This window comes from Mastigoproctus giganteus, chromosome 4, assembly GCF_048544385.1.
Source record: "Mastigoproctus giganteus isolate SK-2022 chromosome 4, ASM4854438v1, whole genome shotgun sequence".
NCBI classification, from domain to species: Eukaryota; Metazoa; Arthropoda; class Arachnida; order Uropygi; family Thelyphonidae; genus Mastigoproctus; species Mastigoproctus giganteus.
This window is the reverse complement of record NC_143578.1, coordinates 16,899,905-16,915,294: the sequence shown is the minus strand read 5'-3', so window position 1 is coordinate 16,915,294 and position 15,390 is coordinate 16,899,905. Positions and strand designations below refer to the sequence as shown.

Here is a 15,390-nt window from a genome sequence, read left to right as displayed (position 1 = left end):
TTTTTATGTTCTTCATTGTGTTTTTTTTTTTCCCTCATTATTAAAAGCAGATTTTGGGAGTTGAGTGCTTTTACTGTATTATTGATTTAAGTTTGGTTACGAAAAAAGGAAAAGGTTTCTTTGTTTTTCGTTACATTTCATAACCTGAGCTTAAATGGTAGGTTAGGAAATAAAAGAAAAGGTTTCCTTGTATTTCGCAACCTAAACTTAAACGTTAGGTTGGGAAATAATAGAAAAAGAAAGAAAGATTCTTTGTGTATATATATATATATATATATATATATATATATATATATATATATATATATATATATATATATATATATATATATATATACTGAATAGCTATTAAGGTGCTGATTGATGTTATGATACATGTGTATCTGCATGAGTGTCTTTAAAAATAAAAGTACAGTAATAAAAAAATTTATATTTTATTAATAAACAATTTATGTGCTAGTCCACTCAGGATTCTAAAGAAAAAAGGTTAGGTTACCCCCTCCATTTCGGGATAGGTTCAAGCTCCCATGGGATTCAAGATGAGGTAACCTGACCTTTTTTCACCATTACAGTAAATGTTAGGGCATGTGCGATTAGGACAAGTTACCATTAGTGCTGCTACAGTGATACTAAACCGATGTTATCGTGTGCTGTGTTCATGCACCAATCAGCACGTCGTTTGCCACGCCTACATGTCAATCAGTATATCGTTCTCGACTTTGCTCTAGACCGATAACACCTACCGTCTGTTTACCGAGTGAGAAGCGCTAGAGTGCTGTATCGGCAAACTAATTTTCCGCGTAAGTTATCGGATGTTTCTCGTCGCTCTTGTGCAGGCTTTCTTTACCTTCGCCCCAAAAATTTATTAAAATTCCTGTTAGCATCAGTAACACTTACTGCACATCTTTCTGTCGAATGGAATCCCAAATCTGCACAATGGCTGTCCAGTCTGGTTCTAGCAATAAATGACTTGTAGCTTGATCTATAATATTAATGATTCAGTTTTCAATCAAAAAATAAATAATAACTTTTTATAAGCCACAAAAATGTCTGTAAGAGCATGCCAGAAATTTTTGTGCCATTATTTCAAAAATAAATAAAATATAAAATTATTTTAATAACATCTCTCTCTAAATTAGCCAATCAAACATTGTCAATTATTGACTTTTTTAAATGATAATCAACAAAGAAATCAATCCAATCTATATAAAAATTTTAATTAGAAATTATTTTAAAATCCCTAGTTCTCACATCACATTTTATTCTAAATTCCATGTCAATAATTATGTTGATTCTATATCAATTCCAAATCAAAATTCCACAACAATAATTATACAGAATTAGGCAGGGGAACAGAAAATTTTAAAAAAATCAGGAGAAGGACTGTGTCACCAGACATATTCTTGTCCACATCATACCATGGAATGGCGGAGGGGTGCACAACATGTTTTCACTGTTAAGGCATTTTACAAAAACAATGGCAGTTATGAGGCTCAACATTTACTTCACATTCACTTTAGCTTAAGCTTCAAGATCCTGTACTGTCTGCTCATGCCATTACAACATGGGCATGTAATTTTGAAGAAACTGATTCTGCTCTCAAAAGGAACCCTCCACGTGGAATAAGAAGTATTCATACACCAAAAAACATCACAGCTGTCAGGATCACTCTCGTATTGAATTCAAAGTGTATGCTGCACATCAGCATGCACTGTTGTTGAACTTATTCAATAGAAAAGTATGGTGAATACTGCACCAGGCCTCAAATTTCCATCCATACAAGGTGAAGTACTGCAAGAATTAAAACCCTGCTATCTCCTAACCTGTAAAAATTTTTGTCAAGAAATACTAACTCAAATGGATCATGATGAAGCCTTTGTTCATAGTCTATGGTTGTCCAATGAACTCGCTTTTGCATAAATGGTTCTTTTTTTTTTTTTTTTATTTGGTAGTTGTTGGCGCATCGGCTTCTGTGGCCATATTGCACCTCCCAAGGTTTTTGCAGTAATTTGATCCAAGCCCGAGGCGGGAATCGAACCCGCGACCTTTGGGTTGCCGGATAAATGGTTCTGTCAATAAACATAACTTCATTATTGGTTGGAAGAAAAACTTTTCAAATTCCACTAGAAACCACTGCACAGAAACTGGTTAGCAGTGTGGGGTGCAATTTTATCTCATATCATTATGAGCTCATATTTTTGGAAATAATGGAAAGGTAACAACTGCGATGTTAAGTCACTATGCTAATATGATCATGACTTTTTTGACTGATTAACTACTAGTTTTTCACAAGTTAATGAGGCCAATTGGTTTCAACAGGATGTCATGACATCTCATGACATGTCAATAAACACAGAACTGTTTTTTTCATAATTACATCATCTCCAGGAATGGTGCCATTTCTTTATCTCCAAGGACCCCAGACCTGTCAGATAAGTTTCCCCATAAAAAAGTCATTTTTTATGGGGATACTTAAAAAGCAAGGTGTACACTCATTTCTCACACAATATTGATGAGCTGAAAGAAAAATATTTTGAAGAAATTGCCAAAATTCCTTTGGAGATGCTAAGCCACATCAGGGAAACATGCATGGTAGATTAGAAGAATGCCTCCCCAAGACAGAGATAAATGACATACTATGTACTTTAAGATGGCTTGCAATTTGGCAAATAAATTCTTTATTTAATTATTGAGTTTTTAAATTGCCCATTTCCCTGTCTTACCCTAATTGAATGTAAATAATTATGAACAAAATATTAGTATTAGCCATATAGTGCAAGAAAACTACAGGCTTTTGACAAAAAAAGAAAGTGGATAAGAAAATATAAATGTGCTTCCCTTGTCACTTACATCTCTATCCAGTTGACCTTTGGCCGACCGGGCTAGCCGAGTGGGTAAAGTACCTGCCCGGCAACCCAAAGGTTGTGGGTTCGATTCCCGCCTCGGGCTTGGATCAAAGTACTGCAAAAACCTTGGGAGGTGCAATATGACCACAGAAGCCGATGCGCCAACAACTACCAAATCAAAAAAAAAAAAAAAAAAGTTGACCTTTGAATTTTTTCAAACTATCCATCTCAACTACCTGTGGAGGCAACTCACTGGCTAAAAGAAAACTTCCTACAATCTAGTCTAAACCTCTTCCCCTGTAATTTAAATTTATTTACCCCTAGTTCAGGAATTCTTTATAACAGTGAAAATTCTGCCTTCATTCATTTTACTAACCTCTCTCAGAGTCTTATAAACCTCCATCAGGTCCCATCTAAGGTGTGTTGCCAAGCTGAATAGCCCTCATAATCAAAGTCTCCTCATACGGTTGCACTTTTGCCTTTCCCACCATGTGAGTTTTCCTTCCTGACCCCTTTAAAGAGGCTCAACATCTTTTTTCATATGAGGTCTCCATGCTTGGGCATAGTATTCCAAATACAATCTTACAATTGCCTTGTATATTGGGATTATGACCTCCCTATCTCTACACAATATTGTTCAATAACTCATGGATAGGACACCATGGGCATTCCTGACTGCCTGTTAACACTGCTCAGAAAAGTTCATATCTGCATGTATTGTAACATCCAGATCTCTTTCTTCCTCTATTGTTTTTAATTCAACCCTATCAAGTGTATAAGTTATTTTGGGGTTGCTATTTCTCAAGTGTAAGAACTTCATTTCACTGCATTAAAACATAGTTGATACTTTTCGGACCATTCTTGAAGCCTGTTCAATTATCCTGAAGTAGTGCTGCTAGGCACTGATCATTAACGATTCTCCCAATCTTTACATCATCTGCAAATTTTGACATTGCGCCCTTTATCCCTTTGTCAATGTCATTTATAAAAATCAGAAACCACAGTTTCTGATTTTTATAAACTGATCCCCAGAGGACCCCATTCTGAAAAATATCCATCAATTACAACTGTCTTCTGTCCTGCAATCCATTTTATAATATTTACAGTAATCCCAGCATGCCACAGCCTATAGAGTAACCCCCTTGTGAGGGACTGAGTCAATGCCTTACTAAAATCCAAATAAACTGTAAAAATTGAATCTTACATCTAGCTCATGAGTAACTATTAAAATAGCTTACCATGTTAGTTAACACATTGACTGCCAAGGCTTATTTGGGTAAATGGGTCTCCAACGGCAATTTCAGTTAGGCATATTTTAAATTATAATATATATTCATTGCCAAAACTCGTAAAAAAAGCTTATTGTTGTAAAAAAAAAAAGCTTCAAAATATCTCATAGTTGGCATATGTAATAGAAAATTCATCGCGGCAGCCAACTACGAGTTAACTCGATTAACTCAGACATATTGTAACTTGTAGAATTCGCTGTATATGAGTCAGCGCTGTGTGTAAATCTGCGGTAGTGACACAGATTTTGTTGTGTACATTGTATTTAGTACTTTGTTACTTATTTTTATTTTAATTTTTTTTTTAATAAAAAAAGAAAAAAGAACTTAAAATGTGGATAAGAAGAGACCACTGACCGAAGAAGAGCTTGAGCTCTATGCTAATACGAGTGACTCGGAATTTGAAGAGATTTTTGACGAGCCGTGTGGTTCTGGTTCTGACAGTGACAATTATGAACCTTCTAACGATTCAAGTGAGGATAGTGATGAAACCATCTCCCAGCCTGAAGATAATCCTAATTCTCTGCAGGCAAGTACAACAAATAATTTGTGGAATGAAATAGCACAAGATCCTCCACAATTTATTTTTAAAGAGAACATTGGTTTGAAAATGAAAATGGACTTAGAACTGCCTTTGGTTTTTGGCACTTCTCCAATGCAAAGGAATCTCATCTGAGTCTAAAGATGCCCTCATAATTAACCTCAATGGTTCAATGCACTCTCTGGCGACTCTGAAAATTACTGGGTATATGCCTTCAACTCCAGGAGCCTTACTTGCTTTCACACTGGATAGTTTTTTTGATAAACAGTCACCTGTAATTTCAAAATCATCAATTTCATATGACTCAGCCTCACTCACGCAGCCCTCTACTCAGCACAAAGGGTCTTTCATCAGTAAAGACCACTGTGAAGTACCTATTCAATACATCAGTAACATAAGCTGGGTCTAAGACTTTCCCTCACTCAGTGTTCGCAATGGTCCAATCCGATTCGTTTTCTTCCTTGTATTCATATACATGAAAAACTCCTGTGCTTTCTCATACTCAGCCTTGACCTCCCTAATTCTATTTCTGGTACTAATACAGATCAACTTTTTCTTTCCCATGCTGTCTTTTTCTGCTCTATTAGACTGGCCAGCTCCATATTCATCCATCCTGGCATCCTCTTTGTGTTATTTTTTTTAATGGTATACGTGTGTTCATGGCTTCCATGGATTATTGCTATAGTCCATAAATGTAATGTATTCACGCTCCCTGTGATCTGCCAAATTAAGATGCCATTTAGTGCCTTAAACTCCCAGAGTACCCCTTTATGAAAAAATTAAAATCCATGCCTTTAATTTTAACTACTTCAACATCTTTCTTCATCTTCCACATAACAACTGCATGATTACTACTGGCAATGGTTCCTTTTATAAATTCATAACAGAGCAACTCCAGTTCTGTTATGAATTGACAAAATTGATCATTTGACTTTATTAAAAATATGTAATGCCAAACCAAATTTCATTAAAATGAACAAATAGAAATCCTGCAATTATTATTTATTTTTCCCCTAGTTTGTATGGAAAAATCATAGTCATATCACAGACTAACTCAACATTGCACTGGTCACCCATGTTGACTGGATGCACTGCCTTAGATTTAATATGCTTCTTAAATGAGAGCATAACCCCTCCATCCTCCTTTCTGGTCTGTATACATTGTACTTCCCATATTTAAATTCAGTATCATGTATGCCTGAGTGATACCATGTCTCTGCTATCCCTACAAAGTCTGCATTTTATGACTTAATCAATACTTCAAATTCATCATATGGGTCAAAGTAATGCACGTACCCACCCACCTCAAGAATTCTTGTTTGTTGCCACAACAGCCAACATTGATAAGATTCAAATGAGGGGGAAGGGGGGGGGAGATAAAGCTTGGGATACAAACTTGATAATTTCAAGTCAGGGTAGTCAACTATAGAAGATTACTTAGTCTTAACTGTGTCTACAGTAATATCAGGCGTGCTGTCAATAAATGACTGAATTTCAACTCCTGGTTAGAACAACCAATGAGGCTGGTTTAATATAATAGGGCTAACAAAAATGTGGTGCCACATGGAAATTGGTGAAGACAAGTTCCACTACAGTATTTGGACAGTGGAGATAGGGTAACTCCTGGTGCCATCAGAAAACTAACACACTTTACTTTACAGTATTTGGATATTACTATTATAAGATTGATGGATTTGGATATTACTATTTTTAATAAAAAATTAAGTTTCCGAGAGTTATAAAAAATGGTGTATTTTTGTTAGCCTTTGGAACGTAACCCTCCTTTTTGTAGTGATTCTTAGTCCCGTATAACACAGTTTTGCACTACATGAGATTTTATAGGAACCTAACCACCATGTTATATGAAGGTTACCTTAATATCTAAACCCTTCAATGTAAATAAATACTGAGTCTCTTTCCATTTTCTCAATTATTAGCGCTCAAGGACGAACGGTCATATTGCGGAAATGAAAGATTCTGCAGCAGCAGTTCCAATTTTCTGCTAATGTTTCTTTATGATCCAGATTGTTGCTTCATTTAAATTTAAACCTTTTGCAACATATGATCCCTTTCCCTTTTTTCAAGACGTTCCAAAATTTGTATCTCTGATTCTAGAGAAATAAATTTTCTTTTGAGGTGTGCTTTTTTTACTTTCCTTAGGCATAATTTAGGGCTGGAATTTAATTCACAACAAAGAAATTATTCCAATACGGTTCTTAAGAACAATGTTTAGTAATACACAGCCAGACAAATTTATAAACAAATCAAATAAAAACCAAAATAACCTTGCGAAAACCTTAAAAGTCACAAACTGCACGTTTCAAAGTCACAAATTTTTATGGTCTCATAAAAGCACAAGTTCAATAGCACAGCCCCTAACACAGGGATTTTACAACAAAATAAAATATGCCTATGGCTAGAGTCACTAAACATAATAAACAACCCTAAGGCATTAAATCGCCAGAAAGGCATGCGTATACATCCCATCCTAGAGACAACCGTTTTATTGATGGATGATCACTGGCGTAAGGCAGCACACGTCCGTGCTACAACAATGACGCATGAGTAACGTGCCACACTTTGCTTGTAATGTATTCAAATTTTATATTAACTTGTCAGTTGATAAAGGGACACGTGTTCCGAAAGCTACTGAATTTTGTACTTATATTTTATTTTATTTGTACTTTATCTGTTAATAAATAACTGGGTATAACTGTATATATATCTGTATTTAAAATAAAATACAGTGATTTCCCAGTTTATTTGTTTTTTTTTTTTGCATAACGACTAGCGAGTCAACAGTGGGGATTCACAAAAAGAATGAAAATGTTGAAAAATTTCGTCCAACATAATAGCAGGGTCTCTGCGCATAAAAGCTCAAAAATACAGTGTTATGTGAGGTTTGCTGCAATTCTCTAACTGTGTTAGAGCAAAAACATATTATATAAGTAACGTGTTGTGAGAGGATTGCCGCAATTTATCAATCGTATTAGAGCAAATCTGCATTGTAGAAATACCGTGTTACATGGGGTTGCCTGTACTTTGCATTTATCAATGTTAAACTTCAACTGCCATTTCTCAGATCCTATTGCAGTAGCATACTGTCATTAACCACCCAGCCAACCTTTGTATCATCTGAAAATTTGGACATTAAGCCTGATATGTCTTCATCAATATCACTGATAAATACAGAAAACCACAATAGGTCCAAATATTCATTAATTACCATTCTGTTTTCTTCCACTCAACCATCCCTTTATCCATAGCAGCAACTTGCCTTTAATGCCACACTGTTCCAATTTGTCCAGCAGTATCAAAAAAAAAAAAAAAAAAAACTCATTTCAACAATAAAAAATTTGTTTTCTTTGTCTTGTGTGCCATGTGTAATATTTTATTCTGCTAGGGTAGAAAGCAGAGAAGTCTACTTGCTGGCAGCACTGATAGTTGCATGTATCTGCATATTAGCATTAGCAGAGGCATTTGATGCAAGAAAGCAAGCTTCAAGGTTTTGGTTTTTTTTTGGCATCAGTCAAAAAAAAAAAAAACCCACTTCCTATTTCATCCATCCATTCACTCTGAAAGTTTGTACACTTCTTCCTTTAATTATTTAAGCTATCAACTTCCACAATAACAGATGGAAGTTTGTTCCAGCAATAAACTACCCGCTGGCTAAAGGCAAATTTCCACACATCTATTTGACAACTGTCTTTACTCAATTTGAGTTTATGTCCCCTCAAGTTTGTAATATGCAAAAGAGAAAATATCCCATCCACACTGAGCCTGCTCAATCCATTCAATCCAATCAGATCACCTTGCAGGTGCCTAGTCTACAGACACTACAATTTGCCTCAAGACCTACAGTGGTGGACAGAAAAACTGTATCACTTGCGAATTTTTTTTTTTTTTTTTTTTTGGCTGATGCTTGCTTTCTTGCATCATGTGCCTATGCTAATGCTAATTTTGCAAATAATGTGTTTTGCGCTGCATTGTGGGTTGCAGAAATGTTCAAAATGCATTAGTTGGATGGGATATATACAGTGGTGAGCTGTGAATATTTTAACAATGGGCTCGCAGTTTTTCCGACTTTCTACCGAGTAAATTTGATCGGTCACGGAAGTGACATCATCTGCGGCTTCCGCTAGAGGTGCTTCCCACACTCTCACTACTAGTAGTGCGATTAGAGCGTATGATGCATTTTTCGTGACCTGTATGATATTTCGAGTCAGGGGTGGATTTAGGGGGCGTGGATAGATGCGGCTTATTAACCATGCCCCTTAACCATGCATATAAGCGAATGTGTAAAATGTTCCTAGATCTATCTAAAAGAAAAAAAAATGTAAAAACCTGGTCGTCATGCCTCGCCTTATGATGATAACTGAATATGACAGTGTACTGGATTCTAACTTTTTAGAATTTTTGAATAGCATGACGTCACAATCATGCTTCCTGAAGATACAACTGCTGTAAGTATTATTGCAACAATACCAATATTTGTCAACAATTTCTTTTTGTCTTGCATTTTCATTACATTCCATTGTTAGGTTCCCCTAACAGCTGCGTATGTCGCTTCAACTACAAGATCGGTACATCAATCTGTGCTATTTTACAGAGATATTTAGATACGTTGCACTCACAAGTATACATCTCTTACTTTAGTTATCATAAATCCATTGTATATTGTCTTCCAGAAATTATGAAAATCTGTGAATGATCAATAAAATATTTACAATAAAAAAGCTCTTTTATTTCATAATTGAGATATACAAATCAAAATACCTAAAAGAAATGCAAAGGATTTTTTTTATCTAACTTTTTTCAAAAACCATTGTGCTCGGCACAAGTGCAACTTTTTTATTCTCTTTTTTTAAGAACTAGGGAAATATAATGGATAAATTTTTTTCATGATAAAATTTTAATATTGCAAATAAAATATAACATGAAATATTTTCCATATTACAAATAACAAACTATCACGAAACATTCCACAATATAAAAACAAATATTACATAAAAAAACAAACTTTCTAGTACACAAAAAAAAAAAAAAAAAATTACAGATTACATGAAAAAAAAATTTCACAAATATTCAAGAAAAATTTATTCTAAAAATTGCCTATTTACTTCATTAATATTTGTTGTCAATCTTCTGCTTTGCTCAATAGCTGAGCGATGATTACAGAGGAATGATTTGACGTAACGATCTGGATCAAATTGAAGCAATGGTTTTCCATTTAGATATATGGTCATCATAATCTGCAACGTGTTTAATTTTCACAATATTATTCATTACTCAGCTTCAGCATTGCTAATCGCAATGGTTTCAAAAGGTATTTTCTGACTTTCTTAACTGAAAAGGTAATTTCACTCAATTTTAAAAATAAACTGTCTTTGACAATCTCTAAAATCATTAATTTTTATTTCATATTTTATCAGAAAACTTAAATTTTTATTCGGTTTTCACCGTCTTGTAACCGGGATGAAAGTTCTTTCGCATTCCACGATTTCGGGTAGTTTAAAATTTCTTTCAATGGTATCGTTATTTTCTTTATTTAATTTAAAATCACTGTTGCATTAACTTATCCTTTATTGATAAAACAATGCATTTAATAACTTGTCCAAGGTAATTTTTTTTGCTTTCGATTCTGATTCCTTCAAATTCTTTCCACTTCAATGTGCTCTCAATTTTAACTTCATAATTTCCTTCAATTTTTCATATTAGCAATAGCATTGATAGTTCGAATAATTAATTTATATGCTTTTACCATTGTGATTCTGTAAAGCTTCTGAAAGGTAAGGGAGCTCCTGCAGGATGTCGATCTTAGTGCTAAATGGTTAAGTAATTCCAAATTTAAAAGTTGATTTAGTAATCCCAAATATTTAACTTCTGATTCAAAACGTTTGCACAAAGCAGGATAATCCCTCAATTGCCGTCTGCAAGCTACAAGCTGCTCATTGTGACCCGAACACACGATCAATCTTTATAGTTTCCACATCAAGTTCTTTGGCAATCATCCTTAATTCGCACTAGTTTTTTGGAGATTGGTGATACAGTTTTTTTTTTTATTATTATTGCCTGTATGCCATTATATTTTAGAACATTTTCTACACAGTGAAAGGCTTGACAAAGTTTCAAAATCTGCCAACATTTCATCTTCGTAAAGTTGACTAAGATATTAGTTGATTGAGTCAACTAATATCTTAGTTGACTCAATCCCCCCCCCACGTTGCTACTCTCACTAGTTCTTTGAATACAGTGCAAAATTTCGGAATCACACAGATATCCAGCTACAGTGACCAAGTAAACATAGAAAGGAGAAATTTACTGGAAGGCGTGTATCACTCACTTCTCCGAAAAACATATGTCCGTTTGTCGGAGTAAAGGGGAACCACAACACAAGTTGACCAGAGGCTATAATCTGTGTCGAGAATCTTCTTAATCCTCTGACTGGCTATGGACAGCATATTGACTAGCATGACTTCTCGATATTGACTGCATAGGTTTTACAGACACCGCTAACATTGTGAAATGGTATTCCTTTCACCCTTAATTCACACTTTCTAATTACCTAAATTGCCTAAAGGAAAGAGGTGAGAACGATGCATACACAGTTGTCTCTCGTAATCCGTTTGTTACATGGAAATTTTCTTTGTTCAACTATTTTAAATGTAATTACCAAAGGGAATTCAAAAAAATTCGCTATAAAGAAGTTCGTTAAACAGAGGTCCGACTGTAATTAAATCAAAAATGAAACAATTTTAAAATACATAACTGATTGATTGCACCATTAAAATGCTGGGGATGGGGCCCCACTCACCCCACCATAGTTTCGTCTCTGGATGCTCAATAATTCCATTCAGGATTTCATTTGTAAAATAAATGATCATCTCAACAATGGTCTCGCAAATTTTAAAAAAAAACAACAATGGGCTCTCATGAGCCCACTATAGTTCACCACCTGATATATATCTCTGTGAATGAAATCAATATAAAGAGTCCACCTGATATACCTAATTGCCATAAATATCTACCCAAAGGGTAAAATGTGTAATTAATGGAAATATGAGAAATCATGCAAATAGCAATCACGACAACCACACACATACATTTTATTGCATTTACGTGTACAAACTGAAATGACAAGTTAACATAACAGCATTATGTACTGTAAATCAGCAAAATAAGTCCTTGATATTTTGTTGTTCCTCCTCGAGCTGCAATTACAGCCTTGCAGCGATCTGGCATAGAGTTAATCAACTTCTGGATATACGGTTTTCCAATTTTGTGGTACCACACCCTTACAATGCTCTCCTGCAGTGAATCTTACTTGTTGGCATCTTTTGAGCAATGTCAGACGACATTATGTACCAGCAATTTTCAATAGGGTTCAAATCTGCACTATTGCCGGGCCAGTTCAACACTGTAATGCCAGCATTTCTCAGGTATGACTGCACCTTAATTAAGGGAGAAAAGCGAGGGAAAACACTGGTGTAAGTATGTTTTAAGCTTTGTGAGACAAGAAGACAAACTCATCATTAAATCTAAATAGCATAAAACTTACCAATTTTGCTGTGGCAAAGTGCCGAGTCCTGTTGAAAAATGCAGTTTTGGACGTCTGTGTGGTGATCCCTAATAACAAGTTTCAGGCACTCCTCCAAGATAGTAGTGTAAGTTTCTGCATTCACCGTTCCGTTAATAAACTTAATTCACCCCAACCCTTTGCTTGTGGGTTAAGTACCTGCCCGGCAACCCAAAGGTCGCGGGTTCGATTCCCGCCTCGGGCTTGGATCAAAGTACTGCAAAAACCTTGGGAGGTGCAATATGGCCACAGAAGCCGATGTGCCAACAACTACCAAATCAAAAAAAAAAAAAAAAAACCCTTTGCTTGTTATGCATCCCCAGACCATCTGACCAGCGGGGAACTTTACAGTCGGTGTTATGCAGTCTGGATGGTATGCCTCCAATTTTCGTCTTCTGACATATCACTTCCCATCCGAGACATGCAGGCTGAATTTCGATTCGAAATTCAGCCTGCATCATCAGAAAAGATGATGGTATCCCATTGCTCTTTTGTCCATGAAACATGCGTTTTAGCCCAAGTAAGTCGCTTCTTCATTTGTTGGGTCAACAGTGGCTTCTTATTGGGCCGATAGGCATGCAGACCACATTATGAAAGCCGTCTTTGGATAGTTCATGTACTTGTTTTAACAGCAGAAGCCATCTCAAAGTCCGGTTTTGGATCAGGAGAATTAGCATGGCTATTACGAGCACATAGCCATTTCAAATTTCGATCTTGGGAAAGCGTAGTCACTCTCTTACGGCCTGATCCAGATCTCTTCACATCACCGGTTTCATGCTTTAATTTCAGTACCCAAGATACTGTTTATTGGTGGAATCCTATTTTATCAGCAATAGCACGCAAAGAAAGCCCTTCCTAGGACAGTGCAACAGCTACACATTTTTCTTTGTCTCAACTGAACATAAGGAGCCATGCTTACACCTATGTAAAACAGGATATTAATGAGGCATGTATACCCTTCCTATGCCATATTTAGAGAAATGGCTGATGCAATACCTTGCAATTACTCTCTGATGCAATAGAAGCATTATCTGATGCAATACCTTTGCTTTGCAACAAACAAAATTACTGTAATCAAACAATATCTTATACAATTTGCTACAAATGTTACTTTTTTTAAGGTGATTCAATTTTTTTGTCCACCACTGTATATGCAGTAGTACAAGGGGATAATCATATAGAGTTGTGAGCACTGGTGCTGGTTATTGAAAGCTAGTGAGAACTTCCTACATATTTCTTAGATTTTTAAATTTATTGTAATTATTTGTGATTCTTTTTTATTCAATGCACAATGGTTTCTATGTTTTTTTTATTATTATTATTGTTTTATTTTTTATTTATTCTGTGAATGGGAATTAAAATAAACATAAATATCTATAACTTTTTTTCCTGATATTCTCACACACTAACAAATTACTCTAGTTTGCATTTGATAGTTATTTAAATTTGAACAATAAAGGAAAGCAGTTTAAGTAAATAAATAAATTTTCATTTATTCTTAAGGCCAGAAGAGTTCTATTTCAGTATTTCCATCATTCCATGCAAAATTCAGAAATTATAAATGAAATACAAATCAAAAGGAGTGCAAAAATCTAGGAATCATGATTTCAACTGCATTGTAAATGCTCAAGAGATAATTGTTTTCATATTAATATTAGTTCAATTTCTTCTCAATGCAGGAAATTTCCTGATTTTCCAGGAACTCATACATGATAACTGAAACCAAATTTTCACCCAGAAGCTTTTGACACCAACTTGTGGATAGGCAGCCTTAATCTAACTTCTATGTTTTATGTGTCGTCATAATCAAAAACTATTTAATTTTTCTGTTTATTAGATGAAGTGAGGAATACAGAAGCAAAATTTTTGATGTAGTAATGCTTCACTCAGTGCAAAAATCACTATACCTGATCTGGGTTTAACTTTTTTTCTCTACAACGGGATAGACGATATGGGAAAATGAATCGTGTGACTTTGAAGTGAAATTTATAATAACTTTTCTTTAGTATCATTTATCAACAGAAACCCACTTTCCCCCCAAGAGAAGTCTGACTAGCTCGAGAAATGTTGATCTGAATCACTAAAAATAAAAGTTAATTACATCACTTGCCAGGATGATTCAAATGCATTTATATAAATATTCGACGTAATAATAATGATTACAATTTATCACTTTACAATTTCCACAATCTGATCAATATGGGAGAGCAAAAACTGGATTTAAGCAGGTGGATGTAAGCACTAGTGCTTTTTGAAAATAACCTACCAGTTGCCCAAAAGGAAATAATTACATATAAATTTGATATTACTTCAGTACCTTAAAACAAAATTATCTAGTACTGTATCTCATTACATGAAGTTCGGAAAAGTGATTAATATACACAATACAACTTCGCAAAAATAAAATATTTACTGTTTATCTATAAGTCAGATGGGTTGGCTTACCAAGAAGCCGATCAAATGTTGCTGTTGATCGGAACATCTCCAGAGTATATTATAAGTCTAATATTTTCACTCTCTTATATTACTGAATATAAAACAATTGCGTCGGAGACTATGGGTTCATCCGCAATTCAGAAATAATATATAAAGGTCGGTTTATTGCAACGCATTAAATCTTGTTAGCTACACAAAAAATTTAAAGCAACTTAGTCAACATAAACGTCAGAATGATAACAGCAAACCTCACAGTCAGATGACTAACCATGACGAAACTGCGTACGCACTGCCATCTATCAGATGGTTTCGAACTCTATGGCCGCTATATTTCATGAATTCCAATGAAGAATTCCTTGCAATAGGCTGTAACCGCGTAATTGTGGAGCTGCAAATTTAGCAAATTGAGAGTTTGAAACTGCACAATGCCATAAACACACCTATCTTAAACCCCTGGAATTCCAGTGTAAAGAGATATGTATGGTTTCTTTCCATAATAAAGCTTATATTACCTTGGGCTCTTTCAACCAGCGTGGACAGCTGCCAACCATTCGTTAAAAAAAAAAAACACAGAAAGCTGAAATTGGACATGTGGATAACTAAAAAATATATATAAATTTCACGTAATTTGGAACTGGTGCCAGCTAGAAGGCACTGCTAAATTTGATTTAATTGGCATTTTTCCAAAATTATATATATATATAG

At 34.9% G+C, this 15,390-nt stretch overlaps 1 protein-coding gene across 1 annotated transcript in view; it reads right to left on the bottom strand.

The window, feature by feature from the left end:
• LOC150086439 (hepatocyte growth factor-regulated tyrosine kinase substrate-like) overlaps nucleotides 1–14,886 on the bottom strand; it is an 81,684-nt gene extending 66,798 nt beyond the window's left edge. The window contains exons 1-2 of the mRNA XM_090372581.1: nucleotides 14,695–14,886; nucleotides 898–982 (exon numbers count right to left, since the gene is read on the bottom strand). Of these exons, the coding sequence (XP_090228707.1) occupies nucleotides 898–982; nucleotides 14,695–14,731 (122 nt within the window). The 5' untranslated portion in view covers nucleotides 14,732–14,886. The remainder of the gene's footprint in view (nucleotides 1–897; nucleotides 983–14,694) is intronic.
• Between the last annotated feature and the right edge of the window lie 504 nt (nucleotides 14,887–15,390).